This window comes from Hyperoodon ampullatus (genome assembly GCF_949752795.1).
Source record: "Hyperoodon ampullatus genome assembly, chromosome: 18".
NCBI classification, from domain to species: domain Eukaryota; kingdom Metazoa; phylum Chordata; class Mammalia; order Artiodactyla; family Ziphiidae; genus Hyperoodon; species Hyperoodon ampullatus.
The window spans coordinates 12,475,412-12,495,241 of NC_136931.1; the positions used below are offsets into that span (position 1 = coordinate 12,475,412).

A 19,830-nucleotide genomic window follows, 5' to 3' on the forward strand; every position below is an offset into this window, starting at 1 on the left:
GCTCCAGACGCCGCTGCCGCCGCCCCACAACCCCGTACTACGCCTGCGCAGCAGTTGCGCAGAGCAGTGCCCGCCCCTTTCCCCGGAAGAGGCGGGGCTTCTGAGCGTGACCTGGAAATTGCCGTGCGACCCTCGTCCTCTTTAGGTCCGGCCCTCTGGGAAGATGGCTGAGGTGCAGGGGTTTGAAGTTAAAGTGGACGACTGCGAGCCGAAACTGAGCAAAAAGTAAGTGTCGCAGCAGGTCATTAAAACCTTTGCTGTCGGAGAGTCTGAACTAGGAGGCGCCTCGAGGCTCCGGCCGAGGCGGCTGTGCCTGGGGCCTTCCTGCCGGTTCTCGTGGGTATGAACATGCTGGGACGTAATCGCTGCGCCCCGAAACTACATCCCCCAGGATGCCCGGGGGCCCTCCGCTGGTTGGGTCCTTCCTCCTTCTCGTAGTCGTGGAGTAAGAATGCGGAGAACTGGGCGGGGACAGAGAAAAGCGAAATTTACTCCTTCCCTTTTCTCCGAGAAATGCGTTACTGTGCCACACTCCTGTAAAGAAGATGGAGAAACGTTAAATACCCTAGCTTTTTAGAAGCACCTTCAACGTTCGAACTTTATGTATCAAAGGCCATTCTGAACCCTTTGTATTAAAGGGATCAGTTCTAAAACTGTGTCGTACACCTATCCATATGGGTTAGAGCATTGTGAGTATGTCTGGCAGTAGGGACTGTCTTATTTAGCCGGGTACACCAAACTGCACTTAGCACTGCTGGCTATATCTTTGTTAATCACCCCAAATCCTTGGAGTATGAAGGTAAATATAAGTAAGTTTAGATTAGCTGCCCTTTCACTGTGTCTTGTATTCTCTTAATACTACACTCCTTCTCAACCGGAGTTCTTCATAGAACATAGGTAATGATCTGAGTGACTAGTTCCTCAGTACTCCTAAGGATAGTACATAAATATAGCACCGTTCCAGAGGCATCGGAGAGAAGTTAGTGTATTGCATATAATGCCTGCTTTAGTGCATTTTTTTAGTTCTGTTTCTTAATTGTTCTTGGAACTTCCTTGGTGTGAATCTTTAGTGAGCACCATTGTATGCCAGTTATTTTCTCCAGGTTTAAAAACAGATAGACTGCCTGCCAGGTGATTCATTCAAGGCCACATGTATTTTAAGGCAATAAAGAACATGATATCTCTGTCATTCTGTTGCCTTCCAGTGTTAATGTATAAACTTAATGTAGTCTAAGACTCTTTCTGAATTTCTTCTTTCCTCCTTGTTCCTGGAGCTCCAAACAAGGCTTGTCTTTGATTCAGGTGATTTTGTGTGGCTTGCTTTTAGCTTCCTCTAGAGTTTGCAGCTGATGGCGACGTTTTGTATGCTTCCCATTGCCATCTTTGTGGACAGGTATTTCATCACCAAGAGAGAAACTACATGTCAGGGACTTAAGAAACACTCCCATTATCTAGACTGTTGTGATCATTTCTACCCATAAACCATTGACTGACTTGCTGTTGACCCCAAATAAGCACCATCTTACCATAGCCAGGACTGAGAACATTGTCAGTTAATTTGCAGCGCAGTGAGTGTTACAGGGTTGATGTCAGCTGAGAGGGTCTTATGTAAAATGGGACACTAAAAGGTTGTGTAACCTCGCCTTCTCCCCACACCCAACCCATAAGAGTAGGAGTGCTGGCTGGGAGTATGTGTACTGTTTGTCCCATCTGACACCACATCTCTGTGTTTCCTGTTAGGTGGTGGTAATCATTAGTTCCAGGGTAATCTGCCATGTTGACGCAAGCTGCTGTAAGGCTTGTTAGGGGGTCCCTGCGCCAAACCTCCTGGGCACAGTGGGGGCAGAGGGAGCTGCGCCTGTGTCAACTTGCTCCTTTCACAACGATTCACAAGGACAAGCCACTTTCTGATAAAAGAAGGTTGGTGCCCATTACCTTCTTTATTGCTCTGGGAGCAAAAATCCTTCCCTTACTTAGTTTCTTATCTGTTAAGCCTCTGGCTAAGTCTTTGGACTTGCTAAGGAAACAACCCTGCTACCTACCAAAAGCAATAGTCCTTTCTCAGTTTCTCTTTAATAAATTCAAATTCTCACTCCATAGATTCTTTTTTGGGGGGGGGGTAGGAGTTTTATTTATTTATTTATTTGTTTTTGCTGTGTTGGGTCTTCGTTTCTGTGCGAGGGCTTTCTCTAGTTGTGGCAAGCCGGAGCCACTCTTCATCGCGGTGCGCGGGCCTCTCACTATCGTGGCCTCTCCTATTGCGGAGCACAGGCTCCAGACGCGCAGGCTCAGTAGTTGTGGCTCACGGGCCTAGTCACTCCGCGGCATGTGGGATCCTCCCAGAGCAGGGCTCGAACCTGTGTCCCCTGCATTAGCAGGCAGACTCTTAACCACTGCGCCACCAGGGAAGCCCCATAGATTCTTGAGATGACTTTTAGGTCTTATTCTAGAACAGTGCTGAGAACAAAACCCTTTATGAATAAAGAATTTCTAATGCAGGTTATTTTCCCTTCCCTGTCTTTCTGGAATTTCTTTGCTCCTGAGATTAACTTGGTTTCTAGTCTCAGTTCTTACTCCTAGGACCTTTTTGGATTATCCTTATTATTGATTTGACTTAAAGAGCAACAGCCAGTTGAATGGAAAACAAGTTCATTATGTTAATGCCAGGAAGAACCAGAGAGGCTTTGATGCCCACTGACTGAATGACAGCACAATATGTCTAGCACACTGTTCTAGAAGGGTGACTTCACAACTGCTACAAAACGGATTATATCCAGAGACACTTACTTTGAGGCCCTCAGAGTCAGTTTTCTTACTTAAAAGATAATCATTTCAAATCTCCAATTAAGTTTTTTTAATTGAGTTATTCTAAACTCATAGATAATAAATGCACCCTGAAGCCAAACAGTATGCAAGCCTAAGGATCATTTGCCATGGTTCATTATGACAGGATATTCAGTTAACATTGGTGGTTTAAAAGAATGATCAAGTCTATTTGAATAATGAGGGTATCCCTCTCTACCCAAATCTGTTTGGTTTCTGGGTTCAGATAGCAAGTTTTCAAGTTATTTAAACCAAGTTGTACCAATCGCTTTAGTTTTTGAGTCTCAGGTGACGAGTATCAAGAGTTTGAATAGTGAGAGATTTGACAAGAAATTTATCCACATCTGTAAAATTTCTGTCCTTGAGGCAGAGTGTGAAGGGTTAAGATAGGGATACCTAGAATGGTTCACGTTTGCATGGTTACTAAAATGCTAGGGGTGGGGTCATCTCTTTATGTACATTATCTCAATCCTCACAACATTGGGGGAGGAGGATGTCTGTTATTATTTTACAGGAGAAATTAAGTTACTTTCCCAAAGTCACATAATTGGTAGGTAGGCATGTCAGGATTTAGCCCCAGGCAGTCTGGCTCCAAAGATGGTATATTATCCCCTGTGCTATGCTGCTTTGTACACTATTCTACCCAATTTGTTGTCAAAGTCAGGCTCCACTGTGGAGAGTGAGGCCAATGCTGAGGGCCATTGTCAATGCATTGATCAATGCTGGGGGAGAGATTGTCAGTGGAGTGTCTCCCTGAACTCTGAAGAGCCCCCTCTTCCTCACCGCACCCCAGACTAACCCAGTCCTTTCGGGAGGGGAGAGAGATGACAGACAAAGCTAGAGATGTCGCCATATCACACATCAGATCTGATGCTCTAGGAACTTCATATTCTGCAGAGGAATCCAAACAACTAAGATTCAGTCCCTGGCCTCAAGGAGCTCCCAAGCCTAATTAGCTTGAGAAAAGCCTATCTTGCTGATTTTTCTGGAAAACCTGTTTTCCTATTCTAAATATAAATTAATATGTAGGGTTTTCTTTGTCCTTGTCTATCTTGATTTTAGTTGGGGTCTAATGCCAAGGACCTCAGACTGGAAAAAAGAGACTGAGAAAGATCTTTCACATCTTTATTCTAAGTTTCTTTTTTTCCCTTGTCTGTTTCACATATAGAGTTCAGTGACTGAGAGACTAACAGTGGGCATGTAGAACTGGGCATGAGTGTTTCCCCAGGTTATTCATATTTTTGATAAGTAGCTATGGGGCGGAACATAGAGGACTCTTCAGGCACCTGTCACGTTGAACATTGTCATCTTCCTGACAGTGAGCTAAAGAGACGCCTGAAAGCTGAGAAGAAAATAGCAGAGAAGGAGGCCAAGCAGAAGGAGCTCAGTGAGAAACAACTAAGCCAGGCCGCTGCTGCTGCCACCAGCCACGCTGCTGATAATGGTGTGGGTGCAGAGGAGGAGAGCTTGGACCCAAACGTGAGTCCTCGGGACAACTGCCCTGGCTGGGCATAGGGAGGCTTCTAATGCGGATTATGGCAAATTCCTTGGGACCAGTGATTAAGGAGATAAATAGGAACTGAAACAGGCACAGGGATGGATGAGGGTGGGCCCACCACTCCATCTGGTTAAAGGCACAAGCGCTGCGCATTTTTCTTGTCGACTACTTACAGATATTTGGGAGAATCCAGTACTTCGAAGTGACTGATCTTCCTTGGAGCTAGCTGGGCCTTCTAGAAGCCCCAGAGAAAATGTCTCCCTAAAGGTGGGCTGGGGTTTACTTTAGCCCAGAGATTGGCAAGCTATGGCCCACAGGCCAAAGCCACCACTACCCCAAATCCCTCCTCCCTGGTTTTATAAATAAAATTGTGTCGAAACACAGCCATGCCCATTTGTTTACATATGTCTAAGGCTGCTTTCACACTACAATAGAGTTGAGTAGTTGCATCAGAATAAGTTTGCTGACCCCTGGTATAGACTATTCCTTTTACATACCCTCCAGGCCCATGGGCCTGCCTTGGGGAAAAAGTCTGGTGTGTGGCCAGGGGCAGGAAAGTAGGAAGATGAGTGACTCACCATGCAGATGTGTCTACAAAAGTGGTAACCAGGGCCATCTGTACCAATTAAACATTATTTTAGGCAGAGATGTGATTTTTCTTTTTGTTGAATCTTGTATTTTGGAATTCTGGCCTTTATTCCCAGCTGTGGATCTGGCCACCCTGCATATTTAAGTGCAAATCTCACTCCGTATTCCAAGCCTGTGATTTCAAGGATGCAGGGGGGTTGGTTAAAGAAACCTCACTGTATTGGGGCCCCTCTGAGGCAGAATACAGAACTCCGTTAGACAAGCCTCTGGACTGACGATGTTCAACTTCTCAAAAGCTCTTTCGTTTTTTGTTTTTAACAGCAATACTTCAAAATCCGCAGCCAAGCAGTCCACCAGCTGAAGGTCAATGGGGAAGACCCATACCCACACAAGTTCCACGTCGACATCTCGCTCACTCACTTTATCCAAGAATACAGTCACCTGCAGCCTGGGGAGCACCTGACTGACATCACCTTAAAGGTGGCAGGTAGGAAGATTCCCTGGCAGTTTGCTCAGCTCCCACAGCAGGCAGGGCTCTCCAGTTGCACACAGGAAGGTCTGGGGTGGTCTCGCTCTCAAAAAGCTTAAGTCTGAGGCTACATTACTAGAGATGGCACCAGTATGTCTATTCACAGAAAGGAGAGCAGCCCTGAGGCATGAGGTCACATTCCAGTGGTGATGCTACAGAGGAAGGGGCATTCTTTGTTGGGGACTCCTGGCCTGATGCTGCTACTCATTCACAGTCCTTTATGAGGACTTCCCTTCATCAGTGGGAGCCATGGCCCTGAGCTCCAAAAAATTGCAATCTGTGTTCCTAGACTACTTTACACTAGGCTGTTTTTCTAGAGCACTGTTATTTTGGAGTTTACTGTCTTGTGTGGGATCTTCTCCTTAATTTAAAAGATAATTGAATCCTGTCTTTCGTTTATACCTTCCCCCCAAAAAAATATATAAAACTATTTGTTGTAGAAAATTTAGAACGTTGAAACATTCAGAAAGGCAAAGAAAGAAAAGTTTGATTACCCATAACCCCACCACCCAGAGAGAACCCCTGCCAATACTTAAATGCCCCCCAAATTTCTTTTTCTTTAAAATCCAGTGTTTTCACTAAAATATGTCTTGATGTTAGTTATTCTGGGTCAGTATTCTCAGGTACACAGCATGCCCTTTATTTTTTTTTTAATAAATTTATTCATTTTATTTATTTATTTGTGGGGTCTTCGTTGCTGCGCGCAGGCTTTCTCTAGTTGCAGCGAGCAGGGGCTACTCTTCATTGCGGTGCACGGTCTTCTCATTGCGGTGGCTTCTCTTGTTGCACAGCACAGGCTCTAGGCACATGAGCTTCAGTAGTTGTGGCACGAGGACTCAGTAGTTGTGGTTTGCGGGCTCTAGAGCACAGGCTCAGTAGTTGTGGCGCACAGGCTTAGTTGCTCCACGGCATGTGGGATCTTCCTGGACCAGGGCTCAAACCCATGTCCCCTGCATTGGCAGGCAGATTCTTTTTTGTTTGTTTGTTTGTTTTGGGGTTTTTTGGTTGGTTTTTTTGGTTTGTTTTTTTTTGTGGTACGCGGGCCTCTCACTGTTGTGGCCTCTCCCATTGCAGAGCACAGGCTCCGGACGTGCAGGCTCAGCGGCCATGGCTCACGGGCCCAGCCGCTCTGCGGCATGTGGGATCCTCCCAGACCGGGGCACGAACCCGTGTCCCCTGCATCGGCAGGCGGACTCTCAACCACTGCGCCACCAGGGAAGCCCGGCAGGCGGATTCTTAACCACTGAGCCACCAGGGAAGCCCTGTGCCCTTTAAATATGTATTCTCAAGTCTTTTTTTTTTTTGGGAAATTTTTCTTGAATATAATTTTTTTGTATTCTGTTTCTTGCTTAGCTTTATGTTTGGGACTCTTTTTTTTTTTTCCTGCAGTACACGGGCCTCTCACTGTTGTGGCCTCTCCCGTTGCAGAGCGCAGGCTCAACGGCCATGGCCTCATGGGCCCAGCCGCTCTGCAGCATGTGGGATCTTCCCGGACCGGGGCACAAACCCGTGTCCCCTGCATCGGCAGGCGGGCTCTCAACCACTGCGCCACCAGGGAAGCCCCTTATTCTCTTTTTTTTTAATTTAATAACTTTGGTATTTGACCTCACTACTTTTATGTTGTTTATTTTCATGTGAGATTAATTTTCTTCAATGTTAAAAGGAAGCTTGGTTCAGATAGCCTTTCCAACTTCACTGAGCTCCCTCTTCTGTTGTTTTTGTGGAGTATTCAGAAATACAGCACCTTGCTTTCTGGGATTTTCAGGCTCTTCTTTCTCGGTTTTGTTGGACCTTCTCTTTCCTTTGTCTCTGTTTTCTTGGTCTTGTTCAATTTTGTGGGGCCTTGTCCTTGGAGAGATCCCTTGCTGTTAAATTTAGAGAGTTCTTGGGGGCTACACTAAAGGGCTTCATCCCCTAGACCTTCTTATGCAGCCCACTATATTCACTTGTATGGCAGTAAGCTGCTATCCTCCCAGTGTCCACTGCTGTCCTCCACTTAGCCCTGCCACATTTTCCAGTGAATACCTATAGCTTTTTGGAAGACTTCCAGTTCTCAGACCTGCCAGAGACTCCATTGCTTCTTCCCATATAGAGGTCTTGGGGCCCTTAGTGGTTTTCCCCATTGCTTGTATTTGGGGATTCTTGGGAATATCTTCCCACATAATTGTGTTGTAAATTTTGTCCATGGCTTTTTGGCCTTGCCTGTCTAGTTGTGCTTTCTTTTTTTTTTTTTTTTTACTATTTATTTATTTGGTTGCACCAGGTCTTAGTTGTGGCATGAGGGATCTAGTTCCCTGACCAGGGATCAAACCCAGGCCCCCTTCATTGGGAGCACAGAGTCTTAACCACTGGACCACCAGGGAAGTCCTTGTGCTTTCTATTTTTATATGAGGATTTAGGAAGATCCCACAACTATGCTGCCACCAACATTCCAGGAATCCATTGAACACCTTTAAAAGCCAGATCTTCCTGCACATCTTTTAACTGGTTTAAATGGGGAGCCAACTTTGTCATGAAGAAAATGGCAGGGCTTAGGCCTCAGGCTAAAATCAAATTGTTCTAGTTTATATTCTGCCTGGATGTACAAACTACAGAGGGAGCTTTTTTGGCACTGATATCATGAAATAGCTTCTGCTTCTGTCATTATTTTTGCTGTTCTCTAGGTAGGATCCATGCCAAAAGAGCTTCTGGGGGAAAGCTCATCTTCTATGACCTTCGAGGAGAGGGGGTCAAGTTGCAAGTCATGGCCAATTCCAGGTATATAGAAATATCCAGTTACAGGCCTTTCTAGGTTGGCCCAGAGCAACATGACTGGGGACAAAGGCCCATATAGTCTTCTTTTCCCATAGGAAATTAAAGTTAAAGGGAGTGGTATATGGTTGGGAAAATAAAAGGGCCATCTGGTCACCTGGAGAATAAAGACTGATCTTGGGTTGTGGAGCAGTTAAAAATAAAAGATAATACTTTTTAACAGTTGACCTTGAATCTAAGATTCTTCTTGGGTACACATTAACACTTTAGTGAGGGTTCCACAGTAAACCAGTGGTCAGTTTTAATTTGGGATATTGTATACTGAATTATGTTTTCCATTTATTCAGGAATTATAAATCTGAAGAAGAATTTATCCGTGTTAACAACAAACTGCGCCGGGGAGACATAATTGGAGTTCAGGGCAATCCTGGGAAAACCAAGAAGGGCGAGCTGAGCATCATTCCCTATGAAATCACACTGCTGTCTCCTTGCTTGCATATGTTACCTCATCTTCACTTTGGCCTCAAAGACAAGGTAATTTCTCGTGGCCTCCTGGCTCTGGTTTATCATACCATTGAATCAAACACATCAGTGATTTCTGTCTGTTACTTTTCATTTAGGAAACACGGTTTCGTCAGAGATACTTGGACTTGATCCTGAATGACTTTGTGAGGCAGAAGTTTATCATCCGCTCTAAGATCATCACATACATAAGACATTTCTTGGATGAGTTGGGATTCCTAGAGGTGATGGAAGGTTCTTACCTGACATGATGAGCTGCATTCTGGGCTTGCCTCTTACTCTTCTGCCCTTCCCTTCCCCACAGGCACATCCTGTGTCAGTATCCTTCATGCTCAGTGAAAAGTCCCCTTTCTTGCCAGTGTCTTTGTTCCGCCTTGTTTATTTAGTGCCCTGTTTAGGAAGGTAGGACAGGACTTCTAAGATAATGGACAAAGTAGAGGGCCATCCATGTGCCAACAATGCCATGTTCAATGTGTTATCAACTCATTTTGCTTTTTTGTAGCATTAAAAAATATTTTTCTTGATTTTTATTCAACTTATTTAAACTAAAAAATGTTTAGGAAAATCTGTAGAGCAAAAAAAAAATTTTTTTTGATATTTTCTAATTTTATGAGAAAGGTGAGTACCTGTTACCATACAACAAATTCAAACAATAAAGAAAGAAATAGAAACAAAACTGAAAGTCCCCTTTCGTTTTTTTCCCAGCTAATGTCCCTCTCCAAACTTGAATTTGAGGTGGCACAGTGGTTAAGACTGCGCTCCCGATGCAGGGGGCCAAGGTTCAATCCCTGGTCAGGGAACTGGGTCCCACATGCGTGCCGCAACGAAGAGTTTGCATGCCACAACTAAGGAACTCTTGAGCCTCAACTAAGGAGCCTGCGTGCTGCAGCTAAGACCCAGCGCAACCAGATAAATAAATTAATTAATTAAAAAAAAAAACTTGAATATGTATCCTTCCTTGCCATTTACTCTGCATATTTATAATACCTCCATTCCTGTGCATGTTGCAGGTGGGGTACATGTGTAAGTGTTTTAGAAGGGTTTTATTTTTTGCTTTAAACATAAATGAAGTCACATCATATGTATTATAATGGACCTCCCACACACACACACAAAATATATTCTGGGGCCCTTTGCATGTCCATATATATGTGTGTATGTGTATTCCTTTTTGATGCTTTATAATTATTTCCCCTATTGATAGTTTAAGTTTCTGATTTTCTTCAGTAATGTTTTAGTGAACATCTTTGTACACATGGACAGGTGTTTCTGTAGGATGGATTTCTAGAAGTAGAATAAGTCAAAGGGTATAAGCAGTTACAATTTTTAATAAATACTGCAAACTGAACTCAAGAAAGGCTGTACCCATTTAGAGTCCCACTAACAGCTTGTGAAAGTTTATGGTACTGTGTTAATGGTGTTTGGTATTAATAGAGACACTATTCTAGAAAATCAAGCTACCTCTACTTCTTTTGTCAAGCACCTACACATTATTATTGAACTTAACTTTTAGTTGGGATATAGTAGGCTTAGCCTATCACATTCAAAGCATGAGCCATTCCCAAGAACTGTAGTTTGAGGATCTCTGTCTGTGAACTAAATGCTTTTTCTCTCTTTTAGATTGAAACTCCCATGATGAACATCATCCCAGGGGGAGCTGTGGCCAAGCCTTTTATCACCTACCACAACGAGCTGGACATGAATTTATATATGAGGATTGCTCCAGAACTCTACCATAAGGTAGCCAATAAGAAGATGCCCTGTGTCCTTAGAGAAGTAGAAGGCTGAAAAATATTGGCTAGACAGGTACAGTCAGAAATAAGAGGAACATTGAGGGTAGAACAGCCAGGAGAGTATTCTAAATTGTCAGGCTTCTGAGTGTTACATTTCTGGAATTTATCTATAGGATCAGTAGAGCATTATAGGGCAAAGGGGGTATCTTTCCTAGGTGTACAGATCCTCCTAACATACTTTGTTTCCCATAATCTCATAATACTTTTAAGTTTATAATCCTCCTTGGATTAAATTTGATTTTAGTCTTTTGTAGAAGAATGAGTTGAATCTCTGTCTGAAAGTTGGAAATATCCTCAAATCACCAGAGTAAATATCGAAGACTGTGTCATTTAAGATTCTTACTTGCAAACGACGACAAAACCTGTTAATGGTGTTTAAGCAAAAAGAAAATGTATTCGATGGGCTTCCCTGGTGGCGCAGTGGTTGAGAGTCTGCCTGCCGACGCAGGGGACACGGGTTCGTGCCCCGGTCCGGGAAGATCCCACATGCCGCGGAGCGGCTGGGCCCATGAGTCATGGCCGCTGAGCCTGCGCGTCCGGAGCCTGTGCTCCGCAACGGGAGAGGCCACAACAGTGAGAGACCCGCATACCGCAAAAAAAAAAAAAAAAAAAAAAAAATGTATTCAAATATATAAGGAAGCTCACAATTTCCAGGAAGATCAGAGAATCAGGCTTGGAGACCACACAACTAGAAATGATTCTGAATCATATTGCTGGGCTGTTCCCATGAAGAACCCAGTATCTTCCAGTCAGGACAGTTACCACAACTCATAAGCTTGGCACTAGGCACAGGTCATTGCCATTGGGACTTCTGCAGTTACTACCTCTATAAGCCAGATATCTCTGGCCCCCTTCACCAGTAGGGATTCTGTGCAATACCTGCATCTTCTTTGCATGTTGAAGTCTCACAGGTTGGGGAACTTAGGTCACATGCCTACATCCTAACCCCAAAAGAGGCTTCTTTCTTGGGGAGGCTCACGCTCACAAGATGGGGGGCACCCCAGACAAAGGAAGAGAGTTCAGTGATCCTGGACAGCCAGAATGATGACTATCCACAAAGGCCTAGAGAGAGTAGGGCGCTCAGCATTTGGGTAGAGACCTGAAAGCATGCCTTGAGCTGTAAAATCCAAGTTACAGCTTTTGTAGACAGACACTTTCCCTAGCCAGTAAGACAAGATTAGCTGCCATGACCACGGCCGTGTGTTGTTACTAGATGCTGGTGGTTGGTGGCATCGACCGGGTTTATGAAATCGGACGCCAGTTCCGGAATGAAGGGATTGATTTGACTCACAATCCTGAGTTCACCACCTGTGAATTCTACATGGCCTATGCAGACTATCATGATCTCATGGAAATCACAGAGAAGATGATTTCAGGTGACCCCTCCTGTCCCTTTGTCTTTCACACGTGTCTGAAGGGCTGGTGTGCCGCTTTCAGTTGGACTCCCTGTTGGTCCTCTTTAAATGACACATTTCTTTCCCAGGGATGGTGAAACACATTACAGGCAGTTACAAGGTCACCTATCATCCAGATGGCCCAGAGGGCCAAGCCTGTGAGATTGACTTCACCCCACCCTTCCGGAAAATCAGCATGGTAGAAGAGCTTGAGAAAGCCCTGGGCATGAAACTGCCAGAAACTAACCTCTTCGAAACAGAAGGTAAAGTGATGCACTCCTTCACTGTAGGGCCCTCCTTCCTGTTCAGCTCTGAATTAGATTAGGTCAGGGCTAGAATTTCCCATGTTATTCTCTTTATATACCTCTTAATGGGGTAGTGTGATGTCTTCTGTCCTAACTTGTATGTTTGTATTACAGAAACTCGCAAAATTCTAGATGATATCTGTGTGACAAAAGCTGTTGAATGCCCTCCACCTCGGACCACAGCCAGGCTCCTTGATAAGGTGAAAGGCCGTGCACTTCTAGTACATGCCCTCATCCAGTGGTAACGCCCTTACCCCCTATGAAGGTGAACTCCACTGTAGAGAATGAACTTCTGCAGCTTCACAGGAAAGCTCTAATGAGAGAACAACTTTTGAATTCCTGCTGTACTAAGCTCTGTGCCAAATAGTTATGTTCGCTACCTTATTACTAACCATTGAGAAGCTTAGGATAAACCCCTATAGCATCAGGTATAGGGTTAGGGTCCGAGGCCTCTACCACCAAGACGGAGACGATCAAAATGCCATTTAGAAGGACTCTCTAACTCTGCTTTCTCCTTAAGCTTGTTGGGGAGTTCCTGGAAGTGACGTGCATCAATCCTACATTCATCTGTGATCACCCGCAGATAATGAGTCCTCTGGCCAAATGGTAAGATAAAGCATGGTGTTGCAGTTACCTGTTGCTGCATAACCTCAGAACTTAGTGGCATAAAACAGTTTATTCTCAAGAGTTTGTGGGTTCATTGGGTAGTCTTTCTGCTCTACGTGGTGTTGGCTAGGGTAACTCAAGTGGCTTTTTTCAACTGGGAACTCTGCCAGGGCACCTTGCATCTCCTCCACATGGGATCTCATCCTTCGGGGCCTCTCTGGCGGTGTAGCCGGGTTCCAAGTGGAAGCATTCCAAAAGAATAAATCCTGATGTGCAAACACATACCAAGCCTCTGCTGATGTCCCATTGACCAGAGCAAGTCATATGGGCAGCCCAGAGTCAGTGTGGCAGGGACTGCAGAAGGGCATGAATACAGGGGGTGTGGTTCAGTTTATCAGTCTGTCACACACACCTGTTGTGAAGATAATTAAAGCTTTTTTGTCTCTCACCCTCCTCACTAATGTACCAAATGATTTGGTGCCAAGAATGCATGCAGGCTTTGGGTCACAAGCAGTAACAATTTTGAGTCAACTAGATATCAGGAATTCTTGTTTGTACCAGATGTTCTTGCTGAACCTGCGTATTCATCCGCCCCTTTGGTCTCCTGTCCCCAGGCACCGCTCTAAAGAGGGTCTGACTGAACGCTTTGAGCTATTTGTCATGAAAAAGGAAATATGCAATGCCTACACTGAGCTGAATGACCCTATGCGACAGCGGCAGCTTTTTGAAGAACAGGCCAAGGTAAGGAAGGAATGTGTGCCCACTCACCAGAAGATATCAGCCTTAACCCTGGTCTGTGTCTTGTCTGCAACTCCTGGTGACTTCAGCAGAATGAAGGATGAAAGCCACAGGCTTCACTGGAGGAGGTCACATTTCAAGATGGAGAACTTGACTAGTTTGGGGCCTAGAATTTCTATATAAATGGAGCTTAGGCATAAATATCTGTTGGAGGAGTGTGACACTTGACAAGAACATAATTTTTCTTAGATGGTACATTTATTGAGGTGGCGTGAGGATGAGAAGCCAAAGCAGCCACAGGCTGCCTGTACTAGCACTGCCACTGATGGGTGGTTCAGGAAGTGGGAGAAAGACTGTTGGGAATCATCAGAGTCTCTGAAAGAAAATGCGTTTCACTGGACTCGAAGAGCCCCAGGCAGTAGAAGTATTTTCATTTCGCAGAGAAATTTGCACGTGTTCTGAGGTAGAATTCATCAGTCCTGACCTCCAGGTCTTTGAAAGAAATGGCTCCATCCTGGAGTTACCGGGAAACCAATTCCCGGCAAGTGCTGGGTGTCCAGAGCATCCCTGGAATGATAACGCCTCTGGACGTTTTCACGTGCTCACTCAGACGCCGAGAGAGCACAGCCTAGAACAACGTCGCTGTGTGGTTCTCCTCTTCCAGGCCAAAGCTGCTGGCGATGATGAGGCCATGTTCATCGATGAAACCTTCTGCACTGCCCTGGAATACGGGCTGCCCCCCACAGGTGGCTGGGGCATGGGCATCGACCGCGTCACCATGTTTCTCACAGACTCTAATAACATCAAGGTACGAGGAGACCCTGAAGGAGCACCACTGTCTTGGAAGCGGGGTGTGGTGGGCCTGGAGCATAAGGAGAGGGCTTTGGGCTAGGGGGAGGGGCAGGCAGAGAAGTTACAGGTGACGTCACAAGAGGGGGGGCAGAGCATCTGACCTTACAGAATTGGGGGGTTTTTCAACCTGAGGCAGAAGAAATACTAATTGTTCACATTTCTTAAGGATCCAAGGAACATGCTAAGCCATCTACATGCATTATCTCATTTAACGTAAGTCAGCTTATGATGTGTAGAAACTGTTGCTATCCCATGTTTATAGTTGAGGAAATCATATTTGAAGAGAACCTCTCTGTTTATTCCTTCTTTTGACATTGTACCCTAGGCAGCGCTGTGCATTTCTTCTCTTCCATCCTCTGTAACTGAGAGGGACTGAATTGAAATAAAAGAACCAAAAAAAAAAAAAACAACACAGATCTCCGGGTTTTGGTGATAACAGTAATGAGGGGAGAAAGGAGTAGGTGGATAGCCAGGAAACAGTGTGTCTTAGCTTCAGAATGCATTCTCTCTCCTGTAGGAAGTGCTTCTGTTTCCCGCCATGAAACCCGAAGACAAGAAGGAGAATGTAGCCACCACTGATGGACTGGAAAGCACAGCAGCCGGCACTTCTGTCTAGAAAACGATAACAGCAGGTCGTGTGACTTCGGCATCTCTGCGTTTGTGCAGAAGATCAAGGACTGCGAGGGAATTCCTGTGTGTGTTGCTGTCTGTTTGACTATCACATTTCATGTCCTCCATCAAAAGAGAGAAGAGGAATTAAGAATTCCTTTTCACTCCTTGTTACCAAATAAACCATTTGTCTCTATTCCTGTCTCATCACTCTTTTTACTTTTGGAATGTCATCTTATTTCTCAGCTGACATAATGAATGTTTAGGATTATACCACTTTATTCATTCAACAAATTTATATTAATGTCTGCTCTGTGCCAGCCATTGTTCCAAGGGATTGGGGACACAGCAGTGAACAGAAGCCAAGTTCCTGCTTTTGTGGAACTTACACTCTTGCTTTAGGGGCAGGAGTTTGGGGGGCAACTAAACAAACAAACAAGTAAATCCATATTTGTGGTAGTGATGCATGCTAAGAAGAAACATGAAGCAGGGAAAGGGGACAGAGGTGCTATTTTATTTTAAAGTCTTTATTGAATTTGTTAACAATACTGCTTCTGCTTTATGTTTTGGTTTTTTGGCCGCGAGGCATGTGGGATCTTAGCTCCCCGACCAGGGATCCAACCACCCCTTGCATTGGAAGGCAAAGTCTTAACCACTGGACCTCCAGGGAAGTCCCCAGAGGTGCTATTTTAGATAGAAGTGATGGAGGCAGTGCTACATTGCATATGTGGTCAGGGAAGACCTAGGTGACATTTAAGTGGAGATCTGGAAACAGAGATCTGAGTGGAAAAGTGATTCAGACTACAGGGCTGCATTTTTGAGGAACAGCAAAGGGGTCTGGTTTGGCCGGAGAGGAGAAAGTAAAGATCAGTAGGGGACCAGATCATGCAGGCATCTGTAAGCCATGCAAAGGAGTATGTATTTTATTATGAGTGAGGTGTGAAGCCATTGGAGGGTTTTGAGCAGTGTTGTTTTGTTTGTTGGCCACACCACGTATGGCATGTGGGATCTTAGTTCCCCAACCAGGGATCGAACCCATGCCCTCTGCATTGGAAGCACGGAGTCTTAGCCACTGGACCACCAGGGAAGTTCCCTTGAGCAGTGTTTTTAAAAGATTGTTCTAGTTAGCATGTGGAAAGCAAGAGTGAAAAGGAGACAGTTGCACTGCAGCAGTGGGCTGAGGAGAGATGATGGCTTAGCCTTGGGTGGTATAAAGTGATGGTGATGGTTGAGCCATTGGACTTTGCCTGTGTTCCTGAGGTCAGCAGAATCTGCTGTCAATGTGGGTTGTTAGAAGAGGAATCAAAGATAATTTCAAGGTTTGGGGCCTGACCAACTGGAAAGTAGAGTTGTCATTGACTTGAGATGGAAAAAACTTGAGGAAGTGCAGGTTTGAGAAGGAAAGTTGAGTGTTTGGTTTTGAACATAATGAAATTTAAGATGCTTGTTAGACATTAGGTGGGAAAAGTGAATAGGATGCTGAATAGTGAGTCTGGTGTATTCTTATTTTCAGCACACTTCAATTGAGCTAAGAATGTGACAAGGGTATGGCTGGGGACCTGCTGTTAAAAGAGCCCATGACACAGGGAGGCAGCTGGGGGAAACTTTTCTCCAAAGAGACAACAAAGGACTTGTCTTTTGCACTTCAGCAAAACCTCTGCAAGCGTCTCAGCTTGGGAGCTGCCAGTCTACTTTCACAGAGTAGGTTTTTACTTTGCGGTTGGTAAAATGATCTAAGCATACAGAATTACCTAACTGGGAACTACGGGAAATGCTGAGAACCTCACTCCTTGATGGTGTTGAACATAGGCTCCAGGAGCACTTGGCAGTGCTGGTTAGATGACCAGGTGGTATTTCAGAAGAAACACATCATATGGCACATCCTTCAGCAAGGTGGTGTTAATTAAAATGAAAAGTCAACTCACCAGGATAAGGGACTGGACTTCCGGCACCACTGTACGGTCAATGTGGACCATTGGAAAAGGCAACAAGGATTAATGAGGTCACAAGTGATCTGTCGAGAGCTGTTTAGTAGTAGGCTGGGGGCAGATGCCAGCTGTCTGGCCTCAAAGAGCTTGGGGATAGAGGAACTGAAGCAGCAGTAGACATCTTGTCTGTGCGGTTTAGCAGGAAAAATGACAAACAGAATGAAAGCTGGAAGGGGACTTCCCTGGTGCAGTGGTTAAGAATCCTCCTGCCAATGCAAGGGGGCATGGGTTTGATCCCTGGTCTGGGAAGATGCGACATGCCACAGAGCAACTAAGCCCATGTACCACAGTTAAGCCTGCACTCTAGAGCCCGTGTTCCACAACAAGAGAAGCCACCGCAATGAGAAGCCCGTGCACCACAACGAAGAGTAGCCCCCGCTCGCCACAACTAGAGAAAGCCCACGCGCAGCAATGTAGACCCAACGCAGCCAAAAATAAATAAAATTAAATCTTTAAAAAAATCCTTTAAGAAAATAGATATTTAATAAGTCATCCCCAAAAAACCAAAAAATGGCAACTCTGGAAAATGCTTTGAAGGAGAGATCCATGGGGTATTGAGAAACTCTAACAGACCTAGTTAAGGAAGGCTTCCCTGAGGACATCAGGTCTGAGATCTGAGAGAAGATAGAGCACTAACTAGTCAAAGAAGGGAAGGAAGGGCTTTCCATAGTGTGGCAACAAGTGCAAAGGCCCTGACGAGGAAAGAACAAGGAGAAGACCGATACCACTAGATACAAAAACCCAAAGAAATATGCCAACAGATGAGGCAGGAGGGTGCTGGTCATACAGGGCTGTGAGCCCTACTATGGGACTTTGTCTGCATTTTAAAAGTGCTGGGAGACCACTGAAGCATTTAAGCAGGGGAGTGACATCATATCTGCATTTTGAAAACATCAGTCTGGCTGCTCTGTGAAAAAGGATTGGAGGTGGGCAGAAAGAGGTTAAAGTCCAAGGTTAACAAGCAGTCCAAGAGGGAGACAACAGCAGTTTGGACTAGGGTGTTGCCATGAAAATGGACAGAATTGGATGGACTCAAGAGATAGAAAGCTCAACAGGACTTGGTAATGGATTATATATTGGATTATATTATGGGGGTGAAGGGAAGGGAAATGACAAGGTGATTCACTTTTCAGTTTATGCAACTAGACAAATGGTGGTACTAATCCCTGAGATAACCCTGGAAGATGATTCCCCCGCCAGGAGTCTTTAAAGACAAGGAGTCAGTTGCAGATTAAAAATGCTGGAGGGATTTCCCTGGCAGTCCAGTGGTTAAGACCCCGCACTTCCAATGCAAGGGGCACAGGTTCGATCCCTGGTCAGGGAACTAAGATCCCACATGCCGCACGGCCAAAAACAAAAAACAAAACAAAGGGCTTCCCTGGTGGCGCAGTGGTTGAGAGTCCGCCTGCCGATGCAGGGGACACGGGTTCGTGCCCCGGTCCGGGAAGGTCCCACATGCTGCAGAGCGGCTGGGCCCGTGAGCCATGGCCGCTGAGCCTGCGCGTCCGGAGCCTGTGCTCCACAACGGGAGAGGCCACAACAGTGAGAGGCCCGCGTACCGGAAAAAAAAAAAAAACTAAACATGTTGGAGAGAGGAACGAGGATCAGGGTCCTGACACTTGGAGGAGGCCTGTGGCCCTTTTCCTCTGATCTAGAGAGAAAGATGGGGGTCAAGTAAGTTGCACTTCTTCTCTAGCTTTTGAGGAGTAGTAAGAAAAGTGAATTCTCTCATCTTTAGTAACTGAGGTATACAGCTGCGGAATGGTACAGGCTCCTGAACTATCCAAGACAGCTATACTACCTATACCTGACAATCTGAAGGTTTAGAGCTGTCCAATACGGTAAGCCACTAGCCACGTATGGCTATTGAGCGTTTGAAATGTGGCTGGTCAGAACTTAGATGTACTGTAAGTGTAATATACACACCAGATTTCTTAAACTTAGTATGAAAAAAAGAATGTAAAATATCTCAAATTTATAAAAAATATTGATTACACGTTGAAATATGTTGAATATGCTGGGTTAAATAAAATATATGGTTAAAATTAATTTCACTTATTTATTTTGACTTTTTAAAATGTAGCTACTAGAAATTTTTTAATTACATATCTGGCTCGAATTATATTTCTACTGGACATCGCTGTTTTAGACCAGAATTCAGACTGGTGTTCCAAGATACGACATCACTCTACTATTTGAATCTATCCCACCGGGAAGCCAGCTTCCCTGAACCCGTTTAACCGCTACCTAAGCACAGCGCCGGAAGTCGCTAGACTCTAGGGATCAGCCCAGCCGCCCCTGGCTCCGCCCCCTGAACGACTACAAGGGCCAGCGTGCACTGCGCGCCTCCGGAGACGGGCCTGAAAGAACCGCCTCTTTGTGACGTCAAGGCCGTTGCGCGGCGAGGGTTCTGTTCATTCCCTTCGAGAGCGCGCGTTGTGGAGGTGGGAGGGGAGCGTCCGTGAAGGGGGTGGGGTCGTGCGGCCGAGGGCGCGCAAATAAGGGGTACCTTGGGGCTCCTGGGTGAGGTCCCCTCTGTCCGACTTTCCGGAGCCCTTTTTGTGTGGGTAGAGGATATCAGGACCGCGCCTCTCGCACCGCGCGTCCGGTGGGAAAATGCGGCTCCTTTCAGGGAAATGCCACCGTCCCCCCCGTGCGGAGAGCTCCTGCTGCGGACGAGAGCGGGGCGCGTGGCCTCTCGGCAGCATCCCACAAAGCCCAAGGGGGCAGGCCCGCACGTTGTCCCTGCTGCAGGGGCCTGGAGTCTCCTAATGGGCCCCATCTGGGCCCCTGGAGGATATTGAGAAGGGGGCCTAAGGGAAGTAGGCTTCACT

The 19,830-nt window shown here is 45.6% G+C and overlaps 1 protein-coding gene across 1 annotated transcript; it reads left to right on the plus strand.

Annotated features, from left to right (window-relative positions):
- Positions 1-163: 163 nt before the first annotated feature.
- Positions 164-15,204, plus strand: KARS1 (lysyl-tRNA synthetase 1; the record flags this gene model as incomplete). Its single annotated transcript, XM_079723566.1, has 14 exons — positions 164-225; positions 4,143-4,302; positions 5,231-5,396; positions 8,102-8,195; positions 8,537-8,723; positions 8,810-8,935; positions 10,332-10,451; positions 11,718-11,880; positions 11,988-12,161; positions 12,318-12,403; positions 12,724-12,809; positions 13,424-13,550; positions 14,212-14,355; positions 14,917-15,204. The coding sequence occupies 14 exons, from the start codon at positions 164-166 to the stop codon at positions 15,013-15,015; spliced, it is 1,794 nt and encodes a 597-aa protein (XP_079579692.1). The 3' UTR covers positions 15,016-15,204.
- Between the last annotated feature and the right edge of the window lie 4,626 nt (positions 15,205-19,830).